This window comes from Poeciliopsis prolifica, unplaced genomic scaffold (assembly GCF_027474105.1).
Source record: "Poeciliopsis prolifica strain line A6 unplaced genomic scaffold, Auburn_PproV2 SCAFFOLD015, whole genome shotgun sequence".
In the NCBI taxonomy this organism is placed as follows: domain Eukaryota; kingdom Metazoa; phylum Chordata; class Actinopteri; order Cyprinodontiformes; family Poeciliidae; genus Poeciliopsis; species Poeciliopsis prolifica.
The window spans coordinates 6,409,282-6,437,234 of NW_026562390.1; the positions used below are offsets into that span (position 1 = coordinate 6,409,282).

The window sequence follows — 27,953 nt, forward strand, 5'->3', positions numbered from 1 at the left end:
CAGTCTGAAGTTATATTAATGCATTTAAAAAAATAATACTTTAACTGCTGGTTGTGGAAATGTTCGTCAGAAAGGTCATTGAGGCCACAGTTAATTAATGACTAAATAAAAACCAAACAGAACCAGAGTCAAAGTGAACAATGTAAATAGTTTTATTAATAATTATTTTCCCATTTGCAGCACTGTGTCTATCTCCCTTTCCTTTAATACAGTATGTGCACAACTAGCCTTGTGTGGGAAGGAGAGAAACTGTCTGTGTGTGTTTTACACACCTCTTAGACCTTGTCTACACACTCTGCACAGGCTGAGAACTGCTGCAGTGGCAACAACACCGTAAAATAAAAGCAACAGAAACACTGAGAGGCAGATTTACTAACACCTTAATGAACGGGGGAAAAAATGTGCAAAAAAGCAGGGTGAGACACAGAGAACACAGATGCATCATAAAAACATGTTTCATCAGCAAAGTTTAATTCAACTTTATGGCATTCAACTTAATAGTGAATCCACAGAGACTCTAGTAATCTTGATCAATTAGTTTATATTGGAAATTATTTCTTTTGAGGCTTTCTAACATTTTATAACTTACAAAGTTAGGGTTTAATTGACTGAAGTTCCTAACTGAGAGTTTAGAGTTACATCTTTTTGCGGTGTATAAAACATTAAACTACTGGGAAAATAAAATGTAATCTTAGAAGTTTGAATGTAGTTGTCAAGCCCAAAACTCTTTTAGGAAAATTTGAACAATGAAGTTTATTTTGTAAGATTCATTTTTACAAATTAAATTTAAATTAATTGTGGTGTTAAGAAAACACCACATCTCTAATTTCCATCTGTATTTTTCCAACATGGAGATGACAAATCAAACAGACTGTGAGTAATTATTTTCTTATCATTCCTTGAGCATCTCAGAGGTGGGTTAAAATTTAAACCGCTCAGTCGATTGTCATCCAAGCATAAACCCCTTTTTAGACCACAATCACAGAGTCAAGATTTCACACCAAAATAGACAAAGAATAATTGACAGGCTTCCAAAAATAAAATAATTTAAGCTAATTTTAAAATATATAAAAAAAGAAAACGACATCTTCTTCAGAGTGCAGTGTTCTGGGGCTGTTTAATCACTCGCCCCCTGGTGGTATGAATTGACAACTGCAACCACCACCAATCAGAAGCATCATAATAGCCAAACAGACACACAAATTATAATTCACCTCACAACATTTGTTCATTTTTTCCCCTCAAACACATTCATGTGAACATTTTACACTCATCATTAAAGAAATTCAGTAGCGAGAGAGACAACGGAGGCTAGAACGGAGCTGGACCTCGTGAACGCCTCTGTTGGACTTTTCTCCCCCAAACGACAAAGAAACAATGGGTGAAAAAAAATGACAGAAGATTTCCTATGCCAGCAAATGCAAAGTATGAACCAAGAAAACATGCTTCAATGCATGCAGCATCAACATCCTGAAAACAATAATATCTTGCTTTGGTGTACTGCATGTGACTGCAGGATGCAATGTAAGGTCAAGGGTTACAGAGCAACAGCAGAGAACTCAAATGAGCAAAAGGTGAATCTTAATGTCGCCAGAAATCATGAACAAGCCAATCATATCTGGGACGATTTTTAATCAACGTCTGAAACAACACGAGTTCAACTGGGACAGAGTAGACAAAAAAAACCAGGAAACAAGGCATGGCTATTAGAAGGTCGGATGGTAAACGAACACGGCAAACCCACACTAAGTTCAAGGTAGGAATAAAATCTTAAAGGAGTGTATTAGGAAATAAATTCTTCCTACTCCTACCCACTTGGTTTTTGCAGATCTTAAGAAAATCTTATGATCCTATGTAGTCAAGTTGTTATGATGGAGAACAAACCGAAGCTGAAATAAGTAAGAAATGCTGAAACGTCAGATTAAGATGAGGGCCAGGGCCTGTGTGTCTGGGAGGTGAACTCACAGTAAGGCAGTGCTCTGCGCATGATCTATGATGCTCATTCATCAACACTAACGAGAAAGAACAGTTCTGGTCAGAAGTTTACGTACAATCATCATTGGATCAAATTACATTATTTTTTCAATGCATTTTTATTTGAACTGTTCCGTTCAATAATTTTTAGAAACAAGAATTAGATTCAAATGTCACCAGTTCAAAATTTCACAGATTCAAATATATGCCTATCGCTGCCATCAACAAACATCTGGCAGTTTGAATACTGAATGGAGTCCAACTTTTAAACAGCTATAATGATCATCTGAGAGCCAAATCTTCATTTTCTTTTTCCAAGCATGATTCTGCCACCACCATGCCATCCTCTACTCCAAACCTCAACCTTCTAGAAAATGTATAAACAAAGCTGAAAAACTGGGTTCATTCCAGTTGCCAAACTATTTAAATAAAATTTGGTTAAATATTCAGTCTGAATAATGCCAGAATCTTGTTGATTGTTACAGGAAGTGTGTGATTAAGCTGAAAATTGCAAAGGGATACGTAACTAAATATTAATGGAGTTACATGAGTATGTATAGCTATACCTCTGACTTTGTGCTGATTAGACAATTTGTCATAAAGTCAACTATTTGCACACCCAATGCTTGTTCATTCAAGTTTTATGTTGCATAACCAATCCAAACTGGAAAATGAGTAGCTTACATAAATAATAAAAAGCCCAAAATTAAACATAGTGAACATAAGTAAACTTCTGACTTCTCTTCTACGATTTCACTTCCTGTTCAATTATTCCCTGTTCGGTTTTGAATTGTTTTTGGTCAGTCAGCTCTCCTGGACGTTGCAGAATCTCCCTCTTAAGCACTCATCAGGAAATCCTTCTGTCAAGTCCATTTTCATATGCTTCAGGTGCACACAAACAAAACAAACCAACGTACACACACACACCCATCCCAAGATGAGCAAAGTCTACCTATTCAGACAAAACCTGCACAATTTGGCCACATAACCATGAGAGTTCAACATGCAAACCAGAAAAAAAGCGATATTTAGCCCTGGGTTGACTTTATGCTGTTGCTTTACTTTGTGTTCCAGCAGCCAATATAAAATGGGTTCAACAGCTTTGCTTTGATGAACTCCACATGCTGATGTAGGATGGATTTGGAAGTACATACAGCATAAAAAAAGGACAAAATACAAGTTCTATAATCTAAAATATGTAAACATCAACTTAAAATATTTGGTATGTTGCTGACAAATTTTAATAAATAAATAAAAACAAAGTTCTGATGGCTTGCAGCTGATTATTGCACTGCAGATGCTGGACATTATTGCACGTTAAAGCTGCAACCACTGGTCTTATTGAACGTGTGTCGTTTCCAGCTGCTCGTAAATTGTTCCCTTTTAGTAGAAATGCACGGATGCTTTGGAGAGCAACAAGATCGGAATGACCAATGTTTCAGGTAACCTGAACTTCAGATGGTTTGGGAGATTATGGTTCGTCATTTTCTGGCCAGTTGTGCAGGTTAAGTCAAAAGCAGAGGTGCCATCTTTCACAAGATAATCTCACTATAACATAACATGATAACATGAACAGAGATAACTTAGGTGCACAAAGGTCCCTTCGTTGTTCCGCACACTTTATATGCAGGACTGGTTTCACAGTTCTCTTCAGTACCCTTTTATGTTTGTGTTAAATCTGTAGTTGAAAGTTGTTGCATTCTGGATTCCAGGCAGCCTGTGTGCCTCATTTCTTGCTGGGAAAGCATGTTGGTAAGGGGTCTTCAAGGTCGGTGTTTGAAGTTCCAGAAAGAACCTGGTTTCTGTGGTTGGTGCCTCTCTCTTTGTCTGCTGAGGTAGCGAGAGGGGTTGCCGGGGAGATTTCAGCCGGGATGGATGGAGCAGAGCATATCCTTTCGAGTGTGCTGTCCATATATCTCTTTTTTTTTTTTGTTTTGTTTTGCTTTTTTTAGAACTTTAATGAGCAAAGTAGGTTTGAGCGTATGTGTGTGTGCATTGGCCTTCGGAAGCGTATGGCTCTTACATTAGCATCAATGTATATCTTCCGCTAACCTGGGCAGGCAATGTTGTCCTTTTTTCTTTATTGAAACAGGTCTGCATGTCAGTGTCAAGTTGATGTAGTGGTCTGTCAGGCCGTCACAATTTGTGCTTCCCCGACACTATGGAACGGTAAAGCTCTTCGTCCAGCTGTATATAGCGCCCTCTGCTGGAATCCAGGAAGAACAGTTTGTCTGACACAGCAGTGGGATTAAAACCATCATGACGCAACTCTGTCTTCTGGAATTTAAATGTTCCTGGAAAACAGAGACAGAGGAAAAGTGTGTGGTTGTTCAAATATAAATTTAGCTATTTTTTGTTCAAATCAGTCTGGGCTGTTTTTTTAAATTATTATTTTTGTTTTCTTTCATAGTTTATGCACGTTATTCAAGCCCAAATTCAAGACTAAAATGTTCAGAATTTTGTGGAGTTTTGTTAGATATTTCTATCAATGTTTGAAATGAAACAAAAAACCTGCCGAAACCAAAGTAGTTCAGAATTACAGGAGCGATGAACGAAAGGAGGACTGAGCAGGTTTAGATAACACACAGATGAAGATACCGATGACTCTACTGCCCAAAATGTACGCTTCACCTACACAGAACATGGATCCTTTAGAAAATAAAATGAGCAAATAAATACCTGTCTTGTTAACTTCTGGAAGAAAGCGAAGAAACACAGGTCTGGCATACGGAGGGAGAACTTTCTCCATGTCCTTAAACAACTTCTCCAGGTCGGTGGATTGGGACGGATCAGCGACGGCTGCCATTCCAGCTTTTCCTTCTGCTCCTGTGCACACAGAATCAGACAGACAAACAAAATGATTAGCTACTGACAACTGTAGAGATTTAGCTTCAGAAGCAACCAAAACCCTTGCTTCAAACAGTACCAAACTAATCATCTCTTGGTCATACCTTAGTGGAGAATATACCTCCATTTTTACATCCATCTGGACATTTTCTGTACCTGCATCGTCTATGTTGAAGCTGGACAGCTGGAGGCAACACTATTAACCCATTAAAACAATAGAGGAAAGAACCAGCCATGCTCAGCCTCCTTCTGCAAATCTGCTCATCCAATACTCATCTGAGCACAATCTTGATGTAAGGCAATGCAGAAAAATGTAATAGTTCATTTGCTAACCTTCCTGTTTAATACTACTGATATCCTGTTCAAATAACTTATCCGTTTTGCAAAGAATGGATGAACATTTCACTTCCAGATTTGAAAAGCTGGTGGTGACACGACTCGAAAGTCTTTTATTAGTAGTAACAAGCGGATCTAAAAAGCATTCAGAGTGGCAAGCTGAAAAAATGTGCAAACTACACTTTTCAAATGTTATTTGTAGAAATATTTAAACCCTCTTCCCCCAAAAAATAAAATAATAATACAAAAAAATCATCATTTGTTTATATTCTTCTACTTAATTTGTTTAGACCGAGACCAAACAATCTCAATAAAATACATTCAGGTTTATGGGTCTTTGTACTGAAATCTCTAACATGCCTCTAAATTTAGACATGTTAGAGATTTTCTTAAGACCTTCCCATATAATGCCAATGGTATTTCTTGAACAGGAAACATATAGTATGAAGAAAAGCCAAGCGAAAAGGTTTACCTGGGATTTCTACTCCATAAACAACCACATCTTTCATCTCAAGCAGCCTGCTCAAGGTTCCTTCCACCTCGGTCGTTGAGACGTTCTCTCCTTTCCACCGGAAAGTGTCCCCTGTTCGGTCCTTGAAGTACATATGGCCGTACTTATCCATGATCAGAACATCACCTGTTTGGGGGATTTAATAACCGTTTATTCAAATAAGGTCCTTCAAACATTATAGTACATGTAACATGAGCTGGAGGAGGATTCTCACCAGAAAGATAGGCGCTATCGCCCTTCTTGAAGACACTATTTGCGATCTTCTTGCTCGTTGCCGTTTCGTTAACATAGCCATCAAACCTTCGAAGGGGATCGTTCTGAATGATCTTCCCAACCAGCTGGCCAGGCTCGCCTTGAACAAGAGAAGAACCAGATTACTTCATATTCGCTGGCATTTTTGATAAATATTTGTTCATGATCAGGGCTTTGATACATTACAGTTGGAAACTGTTCATGTGTGAAGAAAAAACAACTTCCAAAACATTGTAATGGATAGGGATGCAACTAACAATTATTGTGGAAATTGATTATGCTAACAATTAATCAGATAGAAAAAAAAAACACAGGCATATTCTGCAAATTTTTGATTTAACTCTTAATAAAATAGTAGAAATACTTACAAGTACAAAACAAATAATTCAAATCCTTTTAATCCTGCGGAGTGTGTTATTCTTTCAGCAAATGACCTTTTTTTGGAGTTCGTATAAATCAATCAATTTAATGATTGATTTCCATTTAAACAATGAAATCAATCATTAAATTAGTTGACAGTTATATTAACAAGCGACTCATCTCATTAATTATTTAAGATGCATTATTGGGTCAGTTCATATCTTCATTAATAATCCAGTTTTCATTACTAACTATTTTGTATGCGAATATACAAACAGTTGACATCTCTGTCTACATTTTCTTAAAACAACAACAAAAAGCAGCAATTTTTCATTTATGACTTGCAAAAGTAAAAACCCACCAGGTTTACAAGGAATGCAGACACCATCAGGTCCTCGTATGAGCTCCATGGTCTCTTCATCAACCCTCACCAGCCTGATGGGATAGACGAAGGGCAGAATCTGGCTGTTAAAGCCACATGCGCCAACCTAGACGGCAAACAAAGGTGTTATTCCTAATAATACTTCCAGACTGGCCAAGAAACATACACCATAAGTTGCAATGTTTAACGTATGATGGTTGACACTAAAAGGCTAATTTTCGGGAATTAAAAACGGCCAGGCTGGTTCATTTTTGCAGTGTATGTAGATCTGGGAGGAAGGAATGTGGCGGCAGTGGTAGCAACGATTCCACTTCATGTGAAATACCTTGAGTGCAGCTGTGGAGCTTAGTCATCTGAGAATCTGAAGATAGAGCGCCCATACAGGACTCATGCCGCTATTTGCATGAAACAAAACAGGGGGCAGTTTACCTACATGAGTCCTGTATTTAACCTGGTGCAAAGGTGGCCTCACAATGCTTCAGACACAAAGCATCTGATGTGCTGCTTTCTTAGAGGAGTATTTAATCACACTATTTTACAAATCAATTTTGGTTTTCATTCCCGTTGTTTGAAAAAAAATACATTCAGGTTTATGGGTCTTTGTACCGTTGTTTAATTAAAACTAATCGTAGTGACACTGTTATTAAGCAGGTGCAATTAATAATCCATGCCCATCATGCAGACAAATACAAAGTCACATTCAGGCCTTGGCACCCAGTTATAGTATGACTCCCAGCTTTAGTGTAGTGTCCAGATTTTCACATTGTGACTCAGCAGTGCTGTGTGCTGGGAGACTAAAGTGAGTTGGGAGTTTTTCAGGCTCCAGTTGAGATGCCAGGATTTCACATAGCTTGGTGAAATCCTCCTTCTTTTCATTAAAAGGAGGAGGAACAACCAGGAGCGACAAAACAAAACAGGCAGCAGTTTACAGAGTCTATGTTTTTCTATTCTAGAATAATCGCAGAATAACTCATAAAAACCTTCAGGGTTTAGAACCCAGACATGACTACAAAGGGCGTAGCAACCTTATCTTTTCCTTCACAGTAAAGTCAGGTTTATCAAATTTACTGTGATTCAGCAACGTTCAAAAGAGGTCAAAAGGTGTTCTTTAACCTGGAGCAAAGGTGGCCTGACAATGCTTCAGACACAAAGGATCTGCAACAACTGATGTGCTGCTTTTATTTAATCACACTATTTTACAAATCAGTTTTGGTTTTGCACATTTCATTCCCGTTGTATTTCAGAGTCCTTGTCGTCTTTATTCTACGTTATTTTCAAGAATTCTCACTGCTTCTCAGCAGGTTGTGTTCCCACCTTGTTTCCAAAGTTGCCCAAGCTGCAGTTGCACTCTGTGGCTCCGTAAAACTCTGCAATTTGTGGGACATTGTAGCGCTTCATGAATTCCTCCCATATGGACTGGCGCAGGCCGTTCCCCAGCGCCATGCGCACCCGATGCTGACGTTCAGAGTCTCGAACTGGTTGGTTTAGTAGATATCGACAAATCTCTCCGATGTACTGCACAATCTACACGTTGAATATGGAAATGGAAACAGAAACAATTCCAATGATTGATAGCAATTCAATTAGGTTCACAAAAGGCTGTTCAAATATTTTGAGGAATATTTTCAAAAAATAACAGTGACTCATGGTAGGGAGTTGTAAATGAAACTAGACTTACAGTGCAGTTATATTTGACACAGTCATCCCAGAAACGGGATGCAGAGAACTTCTTTCTGATGACCACCGTCATTCCATGTATTAGGCACTGTCCCACTCCCACAATGTTCCCTGAGTAAGAAGAATATAAAGAATCACACCATCTGACTTTTTGTACGAGGTCATCAAAAAATGGAAAAGCTGTAATTGTACATGCAGCTTAAATTAACATTAAAATTAGTTTAATTCTGTTTTCCTTCTTGGACATTTGAAACAAACATTGTGTTGAAAACAACATGATGCCAAGGCTCTTCAGAGGAAGTGCTGTAGGTGGGTCAAACTAATTTGGCTTTGTTTGTACAAGAACTTAAACCAACATGGGTGTGACGTTTCTACAACCGTAACCCAACCCACAGCCAACGACTGCAGCTCTCCCTCATTTAATTTGATTTGCATGTGAGGCGGAGTGAAAATCTACTTGTAAATCCTTCTTCCCATTAGCCTCAACATGAGAGACTGGCTCGACACATGTTTTTGTTTTCACCGTTTGTTTAAATTGTTCTTGTACAGTAGGAAATTGAGCCAAAAGGGAAGTAAAAGAAGTAAACTTAGTCACACACAGATGAAGTGCAAAGCCAAATTGGTTTTAAACAAATGTACCTGCAGAGTGATAGAGCGGGAGACAGTCATAGAGGACATCGTCTGGTGTCATCCTAAAGCCGTAATATACCAAAGCAGCCATACGGTAGTATCTGAAAACAAGAATGGCGTTAGATATCAGTCACATCAGTGCAAATTTGAAAATGCAGCAAACTTTAATTTATCTGTTTCCTTTTGTGCTAAGATTATTTGAACTGTACACAACATGGATCTAAAAAGAACAGCTGCATTGTTGGCTCAATGCCTGCTTCCTACCTGCTGTGCACAACAATGGCAGCTTTAGGCATTCCTGTGGTTCCTGATGTGTAGATGTAAAACAGCCGATCTAAAACAGAAAATACAGAAGATAATATCAGGTTGATATTGTGCAAATGTGATAAATGTCTAATAATTTTTCATTAGATCAATTTGAACTTCTGAATATGTATGCATGTATGGTGTTACACCTTAGTGTTGAACCTTTTCTAAAAGGAGTCACTTACTCAGTCTTGATCAGAGCAGAGTTTCATGGTGAGCCCTATAAACCTGAAATCTTTAACTTACAAGAATTGAAATAAAAACAAACAAAAACAAAGCAGAATAATTTCAAAAAGACTTTTATAGATCTGAAACAAAGTCAGAGAGAAGAATTGTTGTGGCTCCGTGTGAGTAAAGGTCAGGTGGAAACGTTGCATCCTCTCTTGAATTGTTTGGTAGACAGAAATACTTTGTGTCAGGTACTTTATGTGAGAACCAGAATAAGCACCTAGAGAGCAGCTTCTATTTAAATGTCATGTTGATGCTTTGCAATAGTATCTGTACTATTTATGTATAAATGCATTGATACATTTATACATAAATGAACTATTTATTTATTCACTGGCTTTTGAAAGCAATTAGATTCACTACATTCAATATTTTTTGTTTCAGAATGCCAGAGGGATGGAAACAAAAGTACACCAAAGTTTTTTTATATTTTTTTACTTTCTCACTCTGTTCTAGTCATACTGGACCAAAATGTTACTTTTTGATGAACGCTACATGTACCAGAAATCTAACACTGCATTTCTCTCTGAGGGTGATACTATGTGTGCATGCATTTTGTGATATTTCCACGTCCCACTCTGGACAGCCACAGGTTGGCTAACCTCAGGCTCCAAAAGTATGTTTGCTGAAATAGTCATTTACATCCAACGGCTCCAACTACTTGCAGGTTCACTGTATTGTCTACCTCTCATTTGCATACAAGCAACAGTGTTGCAATGTTTTCCAAAATTAAAAGTTTGTCTGATAGACTTGTACCTTATCATGCTGAAATGTTTGGAAACAGAAACATAAGATACATCTGAACAAAGTGAATTGTCGAAACAACTCCCAATAATGTTGCAAAAGGCAGTTTGTATAAATTTTGTCGTAGGTGAAGTCAAATCCGCCTGATATTGCGTGTTCACCTGTGAAGCAGCGATCTGGCCTTGGAGGCAGGCGAGACGAGGAGCCATCCAGCAGGGGTTCCAGGCACTCTGTTCCCTGCGGTACTCGTTTGGGGTCCCAGTCTCCAGAGCAAAACATCAGAACCGCCTTCCTCATCAAACTGTGGACCTCTGACACCGCTGCAAAAGAAAGAGAGAGACAAAAATGCCTTGAAGTATTGTGGGATAATTATCATAATTGAATCAGTGATGCAGGGAGAACACATGATATGAGGTCAAAGAAGGTCAAAAAATAAGCCCAGAGCAACTCAACCCAAAAAAACAGGAGAAAGTACTGCGTGACAATGAGTGTGAAACTGAAACGTTTCAATGGTTTTTTAATACTGTATAAACAGACACAGTGTGTTGTGTAAGTGAAGCTTTATGTCCTTGTGGCTCAGTGCTGATGCTGTAAGCATGATGCTTGGCTGCACCATAAAAAGGCTGCAGTTCCAATTACTTAAAGGCATCAAGCACATTACAGAACCAATACTGGGAGAGCTTCATCAATCTCTGAATGTACACTTCCACTCTCACTATAGATGTTGAGGTCAAGGTTTTTTCCCCTGATGGAGCAAAGATCCAGGAGTAAAACAGATCCCAAATGAATGTTACATTGCATGTTCATGTAATATGCAAAAGGCCAGTCTATTAAGACATTGTTGATTAGTAGATAGCAGCTAATTAATGCAATTTTAATTCCACGCACATGACCTTTTAATAACTCATCTAACGAGTGAGTCAGGCAGTGCTTCTGCTGAATGACTTTTGCTGTTTTGAACTGGTCGAAAAAGTCACATTGAAATACATAATGTGCTGCATGTGTGCACATATGCATGTGCACACAAACAACTGATTTTGAAAAAAAGATGAGTCATCAAAAATGGAATGTTGAATAAGTCTAACCTTTAGTAAAAATCTGTAAGAGTTGAACATTGTTCTACACATTTCTGTCACCATCATCAGTTGCTGATTATCACTTATCAGGTGGTATTCTTGTCAGACCTTGAATGCCACACATTGGCTATAAAGACAGCTCCACTGACTGATACTGAGGAGACACCTACTCAAATAACCATGTATCTTTTATGACCTCAGCTGCTTTTTCCCTGCACTCACCTCTCTCGTTACAAAGGAAGAAGAACAGCACCCATCAGCATAAGTCAGTTCTGTGCAAGCAGGAGGCTAAAGGTGGGTCTAAACATGAGCTCTTCCCTTTATCTTACCATCAGAAAGCTCTGAACCAAACACCACGGCCTTGGCATTGGAGATGGTAACACAGTGGACCAGAGCATCTAGTCTCAAGTTGAAGTTGATGAGAGCAGCTTCAACTCCGATTTTAGCCATTCCCAGCCAGAGGCCCACATACTGGGATCTGTTCTCCATAAAAAGGGCCACCACATCGCCTTCCTTAAAGTGGGAATGACAAAAAACACACGTGCTGTCAACCTACGGTATACGCACCACTTTCGTTTTTCACATTTTATCACGTTACAACCATTAATTTCAATGTAAATATGTACTAAAAACAAAAAAAAATACCCCACAAAGTAGCACACCTAAGACAGAAAGAAATTCTACATGGCTTTCAAAATTTTCCTACAAGTAAGAATCTGAAAAGTCCAGCCTTTCCCTGCTGAAGAATAGCAGCCCCACAGCATGATACGGCCACCACCAGTTCAGAGAAGTGTGGCATGCGCTTGTTGTCATTCCTTCCACTTTGATGCTTCCAATTAAATTCCAGTGAAACAAAAGTTGCCTTGTGAGGAAATGGAGTCAGCTTATAATTAAAAATTTAATTGTGATATTAATTGCGATGAAACAGTTTTTTTTTTCCATCACTTGTCTCTCTTTCAGAACTATTGCCCAGTTCAGAATAAAAATGTACAAACAATTGGGAAATTATACTGTTGGAAAGCTAATTTTAAATGCAGGGCACCTAAAACAGAAGAGCTAACTAAATAAATAGTGCATCCAGGCAGACCTTTGTGATCGTTAAAATGCTCTGGACAGAACTTTCCGACCTAACATGTCACCCTAAAATGATGTTGCCAGTATGGTGCTGTGGGGATGCTTTTCTTTTGAAGCACGGCCAATTCTTCTCAACTTTTTTGTGACAAAAATTATAAACAGCATGCCTCGTTTTCCTTCTGCCTCATGAATACGTTAGACTTTGTGTTGACAGTCAGAATAACAGAAATACACACTGTGCATTGAGGTTTGTGGTTATAATGTGACACAAAAAATTATCCATTTTTAAAAATGAAAGATGAGAAGACAAGTTTTACAAATTATTCCAAATTCAATCTTTTTTTTTTTTTTTTTTTTTTACCTTAAAGCCACGATCCAGCAGCAGGTTAGCCACTCGGTTGGAGTATTCATCCAACTGTCGGAAAGTCCACCTCTCTCCGGTCCCCTCAAAGATGAGAGCAGTTTTGTCGCCATAGCGCTGCACAGTTTCCGCAAAGATCTTCGGAAGAGTGTTCTTCTCTCTGACATGTCGGTTGACGTTCAGCTTCACGCGCAGTAGGACGTAGGCAGCACTTCAGGAGAAAAATACAACACACCTTAGAGTTACAGGTTTAGAACTGATTTCGTTATACTACAAAGATAAAAGTCCTTCTTCTGCAAAAGAATCCTAATATACACATAATATTTAACTGGAAATTACATCATCAAAATTGATCTTTTTAAGGACAACTTTTTAATAATGGCTGGCAGTTTTATGAAACATGCCTTATTTGCTGGGGAGCGTTACAAAACATGCATTTATATTAGGTGTACTTAGAAGGTACAAATATACCTTTTAGTTATTGTTCATATATAATTGGATCCATTGTTGACACACATGCAATTCATAGCAGGAGAAATAAAATATTGTAATAAACATATCCAGGGGGCAAAGTCTGACTAAATAGAAACGCTCAGTACTCTGTATTTATTACACAGAGGTACAAGCAGAAGCCATGGCTGAGTGAGGTAAATAATTACCGAAACCTCATAAAAACCAACAAGCCAAGCAATTTCATGGTTGTACTGTGATCTTGTTGGAAATGCTTATCATTGCATAAAGGATTAGTTTTATGCTTGTCGAGATAAATGCAGTTTGCTGTAGTTCAGACACCTAATTTTCACTCACATCACTGTTGGGATTCTCTCTATTGCAAAAGAAGAAAACTAATAGTAGTAATAAGCTGTTTAGTGTAGCCTTTTTATGCTAATTTTTTACTACTAATGCAAGGTTTAGGGGAACACATAATGACACCACATACATCTTAGTCATACACTGTAGTATACCACTATTTGTCACAAGTGCACATGTGAACAAAATGCCAATGGCTTGTCAATCTACATCACACAATACCATCTAATGAGTAACAGAGGAAATGTTAGCCACAACAAAGGTGAAACTGTTGAATTATTAACCTTGGTTCATATTAATATTCAAGGTAATACTGTGAGTAAAACTAAAAAGCTTACTAGTTTTATCAAAAGTAGATGCAGGTATGTGTACATGAAGAAGAGGATATGTACCTCTAACTCACAAAGATGGAGTCCTTATTTTACACATACTAATCAGAAATATGCACCATTACTAGTGGGACCACTGTGGTGTGTTTGTTCAGAGGTTTTTGTTTACAGTTTCCCATTTTACCAGTGATGGGGGAAAAAGAAGTTAACCGCAGCATATTACCATAGTAACCTTTAACTGTAAATATTAGCTCAAGGTTCACACATTCAATAATCACTGTCTAGCTGCATTCTTGGCATTTTTTCCACAGAAATATACGTCAAAATAGCACCTTGGAAACGGTCATTTCTGCAAATGAAATCTGACCTGAAAATATGTTTTAAATAAGAAAATGGGGCTTCAGTCACTTGAAAACACAACTTTTGATTTTATGTAGAAGACCAAAACCATGTGGTAGCATCACGCTGTGAACAGTCCATTTTTTAAGCAGGAACAAGTAAAGCAGTCATGTGAAGAGGTTTGGAAGTGCAGGTTTGGAAGTGCATGCAGAGTAATAGTTTAGGTCAAAGTTCATTTGTGGCTGAGAATCAATCGCAAGATGTGCAAACTGATGTTTGCAAGTGATTTTCATCCAATCTGGCAGAAGTTGAGATATTTTTGCAAAGAAGAATGTACATCAAATCACTTCCAGCTGTAAGTGCCCCCCAAAAGGTGGCACTACAAAGTATTTAGGTAGGGGGGTTGAGGGAAATCTGAAATTGCCAGGTGACAATTTATAAGAAAACAAAATAAAATAAAGGACTGTGAATACTCTTGGAAGGCCCTGTGAAGGACTCCATAATCAAAATGACATTTATGTCCTGACAGAGAGATGAGAAGTTTATGTTACCTGAATAAGTAATGATATCTTGATATCTATAAATCTTTACTTGTCATTTTATGTCAGAGAATTTTTCTCTGGTTTAAACAAGCAAGCCCTAAAAATAATTATTGTTTTATTATTTTGACATGTTTTAAAGCTGCAGTGAATAATTATTATCAGGGGCTGTTAAAGGTCGGTAGCAGAAATTCCAATTCTGTGTTGTAAAATATCAAAACGCGGTATGATAGAATGCATTTGACATATGAACATATGTTTTATGCTTACTGTAGATCTCTGCCAATTGTTTTGAGAAAAATATCCAGAAAGCTCCATCCTCCACTTCCAAGGTAGAAGATCAGGATGGCTGGAAGAACCTGGTACCAAGGCAGGCCCACCAGCAGCCTCAACACAAACAGCATGACTGTGCAACATGCCAGACGCATCATCCTGAAGGGAAACACACACACACACACACACACACACACACATATATAACTACAAATCAGAATCTTTCAAGGCCTTGCATTAGGCCACTTACACAAATACTGGTAGTAGAGTATGTACACAGGAAGGGTTTTTTGAGTTTGTGCTGCCATAGAGCCAAAGAATGTTATCGACTGCGATTCTGTTTACACATCCTGTGCCAAGTTTGAACTACTAACTTAGGCTTGGTGTCCACACACTCCTTTACAAAAGGATTTGTATCTCGAATTTTTTCACATTTCTCACAAACATCTAGATATATATACAGAGCAACACATTACTGCTAAATAGAAGAAAAACCATGCATGACCTAAACATTTTGCTCAAAAAATAAATAAAGAAAAAAATCCTGAAAAGTGTGGCATGCAATACTGTTATTATTGGATTTGTACTCTGGATCAGTACTTTTAGAACCATCTCCCAAGTAGGTTTCTAAAACGGTTAACACAACTGGATGGCAAAAGTCTTCAGTCTGGTGCTTTGAGTTCAATTAGCCCTTTCTTGAAGAACTATTTTGTTCAGAAATGTTATAATTAATTTTATTTGTTGTTTCTGTTTTGTTTAATTTGAATATTTAAAATCTCTTCTAGTTCCAGTGTTAAATGTTCATTAGAATTTAAAGTTTATTGATATCTGAGAGTGTGCTCTTGCATTATTATGCTATTAACATTATATTATTTGAAAATGATCTCAAAATGACAAAATTATCATTTAACACAATAACTTCTGGGATAATCTATTGTCCAGCAAAATGTGTTATTTTGCATTGTAACGTCCAAACATTACAATGCTGCCACTGCCATGTTTCAGCATGGTGCATTTGGATGATGTGAAACATTAGTTTTCTGATACATAAAAAGGTTTAATTTTGCTCTCATCTGACCAGAGAACCTTATTTCACATGTTTACTTGTACTTGTCAAAGACATGTACACAAGTCCTTGATTTTTCACAAACTGCACACAGAGTTTTTCTTTAAATATGTTTTTGTTTTATCGTTTGTTCTTCCATAGAGCCCAGATTCTTGAAATGCATGACTGCAAGCTGACTTTTTGAGCTGTCAGTCACTGAACTCTTTGCTGCTCCCATTAATGATCCCATTGCCTGGTCAGTTTGTTCAGGTCCTGGCCATGGCTTGGTCTCATACACTTTCTATTTACAAACAATGGACTAACAGTTACTAAGTTTGTTCACCAATTGTCCTTAAGAAACATCTAAGAGCTTCAGCGCCATATTAATAATGAGCTTAATAATGAGTAACAGATTAAGCTTAAACTCATTATTCACTGATTAGAAGACTTCTGTAGGTAAATAATTGCTTGTGATTTCTTCTAGCCATATCAGAGAAAAATTGGACATTTGTCCTAAATTTAGCTACATCCATCTTCCCTTAGACTTTATTATGCCACCACCATCAACAACATTCACAGTGGTGATGGTGAGTTCAGTATTATGTGTAGTGTTGGTTTATCCACGACATTTTACATAATAAATTCTATCAAGACATCATAATGAATGGTTCATAAAATTTGCCTATATGTAGTGATAAAATAAACTGTTAAACGAAATATACAACTTCCTGAAACAGTCATTTACTTTTCTCTTGCAGCTGAGAAACATTTAAGACTTTGAGGAAACCCTACTTAAACACAAAGCATCTGAAGTCACTGATATTAGTGGCTACGGCTACTTGCTGGCAAGGAAAGAAGATCTCAGTCTGTAAATAATATGGTTACATCCCTGCTTATAAGAAATTTACCAGCCCTACTCTCGCCTCTTAACCGCGCTAAAAAAAAGACCGTACATTTAGCTTTCTTGCTTTAAAATCTTGATTGTGTTCTTTTCCTCTGCTTCCAACATGTGGCTGCGATTGTGATTTTCATCGCTAAGCCGAAATATAAAATCTAAACAAGCTCCGTGTCGTAGCCTAATTTCACTTCGCTATTAAGAACGGACGGGATTTGAGAGTGATTCAAAATCACAAATGAGAGAAAGGCAGCAGCAGCAGCAGCCACATGACGGACAGAGACAAAAGCTTCATCATCCGCCGAGGCTGAACCCGGAAATTTGAAGGCGCGGAGCATCATATTGCGGTGGGGGCTCTGGTTCGGAGAGGAAGGCTCAGCCCACTGCTGGTAACCCCTCTAACCAGATGCCATGTGCGCTTCAGATACGGCCTTCCTTTCTGAGCCGCTCGGTTTGTGTTTGTTGTATTGAGACATGATGAGGCTCATCGTGCTGATGGGCTTTTCGACACTGGCAGGATGCGCTGCGTAACGTGTGCGCCTCGGCGTAAGGAAGCGGATGGACAGCACGACAGCAGCAGCTGTATCTTTCATGATGAACAGGCATGCCGTCTCCATATGCATAATTTACCTTTTAAGGCTCTAAAGCTGCCAGAAATTACAGATCATATAAGTGGGTTAATCGCTCAAAATGCCGATAAAGTGTCAGGGCTATCTTCCTTTCTCCCAGGGAATAAAAACCTGATCACCAATCCGCGTAGTTGGCGCACACCAAGCCCTTAGTTGTGGTACAAGGATGAGGATTTTTTTTTTTAACGTACCTTGCCCCCCTTCCTCTCACTGCTACAACATGTAGGTGCTCAGCGATCCGAATGTGAAACTCGTAGGAGATTCCACCTTGATCGGCTTACAGGCCAGCCTGGTCGGTCCCTCCGGCGAGATAGAGATTCAGAGAAACGCACCCAGGCAGACGCTCGCACTGGGCTCTCCTCCTGTGGTCAGCCCCGCAACGACCTCCCGCTGCTGCGGCTGAGAAAATGTCCGAGCGAAGCGCGTCGACTTTGACCCCACGATCATCATCAGGATCGCAGCAAATTATATTATTCTTCGATTCATTGTCAACGGTTAGTTCACAAGCAGGCGTAATTCAAATGACCTTATAATTTTCTAAGCGGAGCCCGCCCACCTCAGTCAGCGTCAAATCAGTGAATCAGGAATAAGCGCTGACAGACGGCTTGAGCGGACCAACAGAGAGAGAGAGAAGGTATTACGTCTCGTCCGGGAGAGGTGGGGTTTGCCGCGGTGTGGGAGAGGAAATGCGGCTCTGCTTGTTGGCCCGGCAGAACAGGGTCCGCTCCTTTTTGGCTCGCCGGCGACAGGGAGGAGCTCATCACTACCGTTTATAGCAAAACAGAGGCGGGTGACACTATAAAACCTGCTTTTACACATTCAAATTGCAACAGACTAAAGCTTCCATGTTTTTAGGCCTTCTTTACATGTAAATAAATATTTGAAAATAATAATGTTTGAAGGCCTATTTGTCCTTTCTAAAATATTATCATTATTGTTTCTAGAAATTTCTTTATCCATACAAAAAAAAAAAGAAAAAAAAAGAACCCTGATCCATAATGTTCTAGTAAGTGTGCCAATTCTGTAAGTGATAATGCAGTCACTGATTTTTTCTCTATTGATAATGAATTGTCAATTTGTCTTAACCCTTTTCTTTATCCTGGACAAAGCCACTAAAAGAGCTGGTTGCTACTACTAACAATATATACTGTGTTTACTTTTTCTTTAATGTAAAACGTACTCTTGGAGTTTCTATTCTTTCAAAACTCATAAGTCAAAAGTCATGTTAAATCCATAGGGATTATTCATAATAAAGAATAATGTTAAGTCAGCCTTTATTATGCAAGTAAGGTCAAAGTAGGTGTACTGGTTGTTAAGCCATTGGAGACCATCTGGAATACGCCCATACGCTCACTTCTCATGGTGTACGTCGTCTGTCCACCCTGTGCATCCGCTGTATTCTCTGGCTTTCAAATGGTGAGGACCCAAACAGGCCAGCCCACGCAGCCATCTCCACCCGGTAATGACAAGTCCGTTATAGTGTAAAATGAGTCCTGCCTAACCATGCTCTGCTCCACTCAGTTACTACTGCAATGTCAACAAAAGAGGCCAACAGATTAGCAAGGAATGAGTCAGTGCAGGATGTTGATATGTTCTAATTAGAAGAACCAGTTTCTCACCCTTTTAAGACCTTTAACCTGAAAATTTTCAAGCGGGCAAAATGCTGATCTGATTGCAATCTCAGACGGTTATTGGAAAAGTACAGTTATTTTTGAAGCTTATCTCTACTGTTGTACTTTTATTATAAAATGTACTCTTTAAATTAAACACATCTGGGTAATAAAGTATCAATATTTACTGCAGAACTGCACGAAATAAAAGGTTGATAAAAAAGAGCTTTGATGAAAAATGCAACTAATTCTACTTATTGTGCATTTGGGTCAATTACGTCACAATAGACAAGATCCAAACTCATTTGTCAACAGAATGAGCAAGAGATATGAACAATTTTAACATGAGTTTTAAAGTGACGGGCAAAAAGAGTTTAACTCTGATGACCGCCAAGCTATGCTTGTTACTGCAATGATGATCAAGCTAAACTGTGACAATGATCTTCTTCAGCTTCTTAAATAGTACAGATTTGTGTAATTTGCTACTAGATTTTTTTGTGTTTACCACTTGCCCAACGAGTAATCAGTGAATTCTGCTTGTGCCATGTTAAATAAATACAAGAAGTTTACTCCCATTCAGATTGAAGTCTTACCATTTGGTCTTATCCCAACTACTCTCTTTCAGACTGCCTAGCAATTGGATGTTTTTCTTCCTTCTGGTTTAACTGGAATAGGCTGTTCTGCAGCCGCATAAACGATGGAGCAAACCGGTATAGGTTAGGGTTCATGATAGCTATAGAAATTATTTTCAGAGAAAGTAGCATGTGAAGTTGCTCAGAAAACATTGTTGGAATTTGAAAAACATCCTAAATAAACACACTGAGGGTACCGGGTGGTTTTGTTTGCGTATTTGGCCACTTACAAATTTCCTTTGTTTTTGCTTTTATAATACCTTTAAATGTTTAATGTTATTAAATACATTTTAGGGCTGAAAATCTAACTGGATTAATTGTTTCATGACTAATTGGGTTTTGAAATAATTGTCAGCTAATCAAATTAACTGGAGAGACTCCAAACTATGCTATTTTCTGGAGAAAAAAAAAAAACATTTGGAGAGCAGTAATTAAGCTAAACTGTACAAAACTAAAAACATTTTCCACTTAAAATAAAATAAATCAGAATAGATGTCATGTCAATCTTTTCACCTGTCAATGCCAGAAGTATGTTTTTTTTTAGCTGCAGATGAACAGATTGATAAAAATTATCAAGAGTACACTAAATAAATACCAAATGCATTTTGGAAATACAATTCTTGTTTTCTTATTTTAAAAAAAAATATTGATTTAGTTGGATTTATTAATGGATTTCCAACATTGTATAAAACAGGCTTACGTGATTAAACTAAAAATCTGCAGAATGTGCCACTTTTTTTTGTCCAATCAGTCATAAAAAATAACTGACGGTTTAGTTAATAGCACCACTAATACATTTTAGCATCAAAAAGTAACACATATGGAGTAGCTATCAAGTGACAATTGTATTAAAGAGAAACATTCATGTAACACTATTTTAAATTATGAATTAACTGTGATTAGTCGCATGTAGTCCAAAGGGTTGTTTCATGTAAGTAGGAACCGATTAAACCGAGATTTTGCAGATTCCTCGATTCGATTTTACAAAACCATTAGCGCAAGTTACCATGGCGATTGATTCTGCGCAGCTGGTCTGCTGCAGACCAGGGTTAGTTAATCCTTATTTGTTCTGTCAGCGGTCACCCCGATCAGAAACCAACCAGTTTTGACCGTGATTCCGTTTCCTTATCTGTGCGTTAAGGTTTTTCTATCAACCTGCAATAAAACATCACTTAGTTTGGTCGAGTTAACATCATTATCTGATAAGAAATAAGAAAATTGCTTTAGTTTTGGCATATATTAAACAAATAGCCAGTTGAAATTACGCAATATTTTAAACACGAACATAAACATACCTTTTGTTTTCATCAAAGGAGTTGCAAAGAAGAAACATTTTAAAACTCCGTTACAATTTATCTTCCGTGTTTTGGTTTCCGTTAAGCTGCGCGTCCGCTAACAGCTAAAGAATAAATTGCCCCTTCAAAACAAAAGCATCACAGGAAGTTAGTCATAGAAAAGGGTAATTAAAGGCGAGTAGCTGGGGACCTTCTATTAGAACAAGTTATGAGCACATCGAGTCAACATTTAATCCACATATTTCCCAAATACTGCAAAGTGTTCTTCTATTTAATCCCGGCCTGTTGTATTGTTTATATAGATATGCAGACAAAAAAAGAGAGAGGCATGAACGAATCTACTGTCAAATTAACGTTTCAATATTGACTGTTCTCTTATAAGTTTAAAGTTGTTTATTTGAGCAAATGACACATCCGGGCTGGAAATGTAGGATTTTGCGGGTAATTAAGCAATAAATCAATCAATCTATTATCTCACAGCAGTTTTCTTTGCATGACATGGTTCAAGTCCTCATAATACCCCATCAAACCATGTTTTTTTTTAATGTGATGTATGGCGTATGCAATTTAACCGACGTAGCATCAGTGAAACTGATGATTATGGTCAGGTGAAGAAATTTGTGGACGCACATTCACCTGAATGCCTGTCTTGCTAAAGTCGCACTTCCTGAGCCTGGTTTGAAACTAGAGCTAGAGCTGATGGTGCTATGCCAAACCTGGCTTTATCTTAAGTCCTAGACTCATAATCCTACTGATGAAGTAGGTGGAAAAAAAAACGTCTCAAAAGACATTACGTCAAGACTTAAATGATTTAGAGGATTGTAAAAAAAAGATTATCTAAAGTATATCAGCCCCCACTTGTGTCAGTCAACAGTGGTGTTGATGATTCAACAAGAAAAAAACTTTGCACAAATAGAGTAGCGTACAGCCAAAACTATCATCTGAAAAGAATAGAGGCCCACTTCATAGGATCTTATACGTATCCTCATGATCACCAAGACCTTTAGAAAGTACTCTGGAGATCAAAATGTGGAATCTGAATGTCCAACTAGCAGCATTTCAGAAAAGAACATCATTTTGCCTGTTTGACTTGCAGGTAAAATGGTGGTGGTGGTGTGATGGTCGGGGTCTACTTCAAGCTTCAGCTCGAGTTATTTATTTGTTTTTTTAATAAACGTCTGGCCAAAGCAGACCTACAAAAATCAAAACATGGGACTTATAGCTTTGCTGCAGAGCAAAGCAACATAGTGGATCATTTTAACCATTTGTTTCATTGCTCTCTGCAACTTCCCAACATTGGCAAGTGCTTAATACAAGAAGATTCAGTTTTTACCTAACATGAAAGGAATGTGACATGTCTCCAAACACGTTGCCTAATTTAGCAAGATTGCAGAAGATCTGTTGCAACAAAACTCTGGATCTGTACTCCCACACTTTACTCTCTTTAACCATAAGGGAAAAAAAGGGCAGTACTGTACACCATCTTTACTTTTACGTTACCCATTTCAAATGGCTGGTTGTACTTGGCAACAAATCTAACCATTAAACCATAAAAGTGAGCAGATCACCCTGCATTTATCCCCGTCATTCAGCAGAGGAACAAACAGTATTACTCTGCAAAGAAATGACACAGTGGTGCAATCATAAGAATATGAAAACAAATAATATAAGTTTCACCTTCCAAATGTTAGGAATTTTTTATTACACAATTGAGGGATAAAATGCTGCCTGACATAAAAGACATAATAAAAGAGAAGATTAAGTTTGTGGAACTCCTCTGCTGATACCGTTAGACAAGTTATCAATGGACAGATGAAACCACTCCCATAAGATTAAGCCTTTTCATTCAGCACTTTTAAAATAGACTTATTTTACTAGATTACAACATGGGTGTTTTAACATGTTGCAATCTAACAGGGTTGAAACTTTTGGTTATTTGGAGTCACAAAAAATAAATAAATACTGAAGCACCTAAAATAAATCTATTCAATCTTCATCTGAAGTGAGAATGCATAATAAAAATCCCAAAATGACGTTGCTTTGTTTTTTTTTTATTGCACATTAGAGATTGCGCCAAGAAAATTACACTGAGAATTGAAACTTTTTACAAAATCAACAAGTGACGTCACTGCAATCATGTTCTCCAAACTTTATGCAATTCAAAGCATGAAACAAAAAATCCTTCAAGTTAAATCACAAATAAATTTACAATCTCACATTTCGACCAGCTGAGAGTTGGGAAAAAAGTCTGCAACTATGCAGTGACTTGCAGTGAGCTAAATGACAGCAAGCATGTTTCCAACAACATGCTTTCTGCATTCTGTCCAATTTCTCCATGCTATTCTCAGATCTCTTATTGTACATCTATTAAATTCACTTAAGCCCCATCCCAAAAAACAAGAATAAAAATGATATTCAAAAATTGCAAGTAATGCCCCCTTTAAATAAACAGATTCTTAATCGATTTCATGAAGCATTTATGTAAGGAATTTTGTAAAGTTTCCTTTTCAGTCATCCAGTTCAAGACCAAAGTGTGCATAGAGATCTCGCGTGGTGGTCCCTCTCAGAGCAGCTGCAAAACACACACACACACCACACACAGGTTACAGGGTCAACTTGCTCCGCTTCACTTTTCAAACAATCCACTAAACACTGACCAGACCAAGATCACAGCATGTGAAATCCACAGCCACTTTGAACAAACAGCTTGACAAAACAAGTGTGTTAAAATGTTACCACAAGGACACGAGCTTTCCATTCTTAACCATTTAAGTACTTATTTTAATTCCTTTCAGAAGAATGCAGCTGTTTGCTTTTTCGCAAATTACTTTAACACAACTTCAGCTTTAGCATTTGATAGTAAGTGCACTGACCTAATAGAGTGCACTAAAAGGATTGTAGAGGAGGATTGCTGTTATTGCTGGCTTATAATTAACCATAAGGTAAAAAAAAAAAAAAAAAATCAAAAGGACATCAGAAACTGAAAAAAATTTGTTTAAATTACTCAATAGTAAAAAAAAAACAACAACACACAAATAAACAAAACTAAACAGAAATATTCAAATGTGATTCATTTTGGCAGATCCTAGCTATCCTTTGTGGCCAGAATTCTTCACTTTACCTTCTGGATGGAGACACAGAATAAGATATTGTTAAACAAACATGCTGAAAAAATGTACTAATCCAGCAGCTATTGCCTTGTTGATTCCAGGTCCAAATCATTTGAACTAAAATGTACTTCTCTTTTTTTTTGTATGCATTTCTATGTGTTTTGTTGTTGTTTTTACATGTCTTCTCTGCTGTCTATGCAACAGGTTGCCCTTTGGGATAATAAAGTTACTTGGATTGACTTCATCCACACAACTGCTAGTCATTATGACATGTTGGGCAATTTCTCTTCTTTGGACCCTTCACTAACAACCATGCTGCATTCATGCCAATTCTGATAGTCAGTTTGAATTCAGATCCAAATTCAAAGCACACCATGTTTGCTTTTTTCCAACAATTTGTATCTTATTCTCTTTTTGTGATCCAACTTCATGTGTGCAAATGTAGCTGATACAAACTAATAAAAAAAAAAATGTGTCAAAGAAAGTTTTACCATTAAATTACCCCTAAATGCTGATAATGTCAGCATATTGAAAAAGCATAAATTAAAAATGTTTTTTGTTTAAATTATTAATGAAAAGAAACCAATCATTAGTAACAAAAGGACAATTGTCTTTACAGGCTAAAAAGGGCATCTTTTACTTTTCACCCTGCTCTCAAGCCCCGTCCCTCTCAGTATAAGAACATACAGTACAACAGTACTCAGTGTTTAAGTGTAGACTCTTTGTGAAAGTGACAGATAGAAAGAGCAAGAAAAGGGGTGTAGGGTGAGAGAAGATAGTTTGTGTCTGTATTTGTACTGCATGTGGATGTGTGAGTGTATGAATATATCTATGGGGAAAGACAGAGACAGTACTTGTCTGTCAATGTGTGATGTGAAAGGCCGTCATTGTGTCAGAGGGGAAACACCACCTCCGTTGACTAAGAGGTCATTATCATCTCAACTCTTCACTGTACTTGGAATTTAAAGAGATAGGAAGCTTTTAACTCATAAACAGAGATAACTGGACTTTTACTACTTGTCATCAATGCAGAAGAAGTTAATAAAAGGGGAATGAAAGGAAATACAATGTTTTTTTCATACTGGTGGCTGAAATACAAATATATAAACATATAAAGCAAGAGTCAAGCTGACATGTCTACGATTCACCATAACTTCCTAATATTGTGAAAGGAGTGAACTTCACCCGTTTTGACCCTACTACATGGCACTTATACACAGTATGAATATAAATGGTTGTTTTAACTGATAACATGATAAATGACTAAAGGCATAAACACATGACAAAACTTAACGACTTAGCATTTGGAGCACCTGCCACAAGAAAACAAATGTGCATTTCTGCTGCCCTCTAATGGTTGGGTGTAGAACATCAAAAATCAGTCCTATACTATTCACACGTGAGTAGGCAAAATTAAATGCTGATTTGCACTTTTTCTGCGACTTAGTTTCCTGTAAGATTCCATGTGTATACTCCCATTTTTTCCAGACATGTACTTCATGGCTTGCTTTAAAAGTAACAATATCACAGGATACAAAAAATCTGTCCGCCTGGGAGCTCCAAAATGGAATAAAGAAAATAACAGGACATTTTTTTAGATGAACTGAACCAGTGTGTGGCAGCAATGCAGTCTACAAACCTGATTCACTTAATTCCATCAAACTAATATGTTTGATCAAGGGTGCATAAAAATGTTTGACCCAAGTAAATCTACTTAATATGCAATTTTACCAAATACTAAAGAAAACCTATAAACACTTAAGAAATAAATAAGAAACATTTATCTCTTACAAATCTAGAATTTAACAGATAAAAATCTGTTTAGTAAACCTAAATGACCTAGAACAGAAAAAGTTAATTGAAATTAAATATCAGACATTGAATTTTGAAGAATTTTGAAGAAAAGAAACGAATGAATCTTTCCATACAGCATAGGCAACATCTGGATTATACTGTATGTTTGATAAATGCAAACATATTTTACAGACATTTGACTTGCCCTCTTCTATACACTTTTAATGTTTTAAAAACAAATGTGGAAATGTCTTACCGATGCGGCCCAGAAGCGACTGTCCAATATCTTTGATGTCATTGTATTCGTGCAGTTTATCTATATGCTGGTCCAACTCCTCAACTCTACATCCCCTGCAAAAACATTTAATGTTGGCCTCAAATAAATTTTTATCTGATGATCAATACTAATGAATATTAAATTATTACAAGAGTAGAAAACACAACCTTGTACTGAGGTATTTAATGATTAAATGTTTAAATGGAAATCTATTAACTTCATGTGCTACCAAAATTTTACCAAACAATTATCATATGTCTTAGACGTACCACTGAGGTTTGACCTGACCTTTATAAAATATAGAAAAGAAAACACAGCTGTACTTACTCTTCCTCCAGCTGTGCGATCTCTGAATCCAGCTGCTCTTTCTTCTTCTGTAGTTCTGCAACCTCTTCTTCAGGACTCACTTTAGGGCTGTCTGGTACTTGAAGCTTTGAGGTTCAAACCCCCCAAAAATAAAAACTGAATGTATGTGTGACACAGGAAGCAAGTGTTTAAAAGATAAAATGCTACTTACTGGAGATTTAAAGTGGGAGTTGACCTTCTTAAACTTTGAGAATGGAGTTCTAGATTGAAAATGAATAAAAAAAAGGTGAAATTTCACAAATATTAAATCATTAAAATATATTTTTTAAACTAATGCAACCTCCGCAACTTTAGCATCTTAAGGTAGTCTTTTTATTTGCAACACAAAGTCTTTTAAGAATATTCCTTTCTGGGTTTAATTACTTAGTTTTCAGCTAAACACATCAAAACAGGAACACTTTGCCTCACTTGTGTAATTTAGCATATATTTTTAAACATCGTTATTCGACTGTTATTATTTAATGAGTGCTTCTTGGTGTGTTTTATTTGCTTTGCTGCTCACAACATTGAACTACCCTAAGACGAATAAAAATGCTACTTGTGGAACGCATTCTAACAATAAAAATCACGATAAAATCAATTAAGCACAAAACACTTAGCAACGTTAGCTCCCTTCAGAGCTAAGCTAGCTGTCAATTACCTCTTTTGTGTTTCTTCCTTTAGGTCATTTTCCTCCCCCTTTGAAACACTGTTTGCACTGTCAACTCCTTGCTCTGTGCTCATTTTCTCTGAACTTCAGGAGAAACAATTTCATTACCGCTAATCTTTCATACAAAAACACTAGCAAGAATAACAGCTTTGCAGTTCGCGGCTAATGCTAAACGGAACCCATGGCGTTATTTGATTGGATAACGAGAGTAGAGGCGGGACTTGGACAGCGGAAGTACAGAACTCAAACAGTTGTTTGGACATAATTTCTTTCAAAGTCAGAATTCTGACCTTTTTTGAGAAAAAAGTAACAATACGACTTTTTTTTCCCTCACACCCATGAAAACCTGAACTGTAGACCATACATTTCTATATCATATAAAATACTAATATTTAATATATGATGTAAGATTTATACAAGGTAACATTTATTATGAGCTCTTTTCTGAAATGAGTGATAAAGAGTTGATTGCTTTTTTTTAGTTGATTAAATCTCCAAGCAATTTTTGATCAGTAATTTATGATTTATTTATTGCATTTGAGACCATATTAAGCTGTTTTTTACTTTTATTTTCTTGCTTTCCATCAGATGGCGCCAAAGACC

At 37.3% G+C, this 27,953-nt stretch overlaps 1 protein-coding gene across 3 annotated transcripts; it reads right to left on the minus strand.

The window, feature by feature from the left end:
- Positions 1–128: 128 nt before the first annotated feature.
- On the minus strand, positions 129–27,542 carry slc27a4 (solute carrier family 27 member 4). Of its 3 annotated transcripts, none has more exons than XM_055040702.1 (14): positions 27,342–27,542; positions 15,046–15,207; positions 12,759–12,969; positions 11,653–11,836; positions 10,409–10,567; positions 9,234–9,303; positions 8,979–9,070; positions 8,341–8,450; positions 7,977–8,186; positions 6,642–6,768; positions 5,883–6,020; positions 5,630–5,794; positions 4,654–4,800; positions 129–4,268 (listed from the first exon to the last, which is right to left on the minus strand). In XM_055040702.1, exons 1-14 carry the CDS (start codon positions 27,422–27,424, stop codon positions 4,111–4,113), a joined length of 2,016 nt encoding a protein of 671 aa, XP_054896677.1. In that variant the 5' UTR covers positions 27,425–27,542; the 3' UTR covers positions 129–4,110. The 3 variants fall into 3 exon arrangements, with proteins under 3 accessions (XP_054896677.1, XP_054896675.1, XP_054896676.1); XM_055040700.1 differs by lacking the exon at positions 27,342–27,542 and adding an exon at positions 21,155–21,245; XM_055040701.1 differs by lacking the exon at positions 27,342–27,542 and adding an exon at positions 17,809–18,173.
- Between the last annotated feature and the right edge of the window lie 411 nt (positions 27,543–27,953).

Excerpts from the sequence above, each read along its gene's own strand:
- slc27a4 (XM_055040702.1), bottom strand. The coding sequence starts at position 27,424 with ATGAGCACAGAGCAAGGAGTTGACAGTGCAAACAGTGTTTCAAAGGGG. Across the intron at positions 8,187-8,340 it reads GTGTCAAATATAACTGCACT|ATTGTGCAGTACATCGGAGA; the intron begins GTAAGTCTAGTT and ends TTCAACGTGTAG. Across the intron at positions 6,769-7,976 it reads TGGGCAACTTTGGAAACAAG|GTTGGCGCATGTGGCTTTAA; the intron begins GTGGGAACACAA and ends TTTGCCGTCTAG.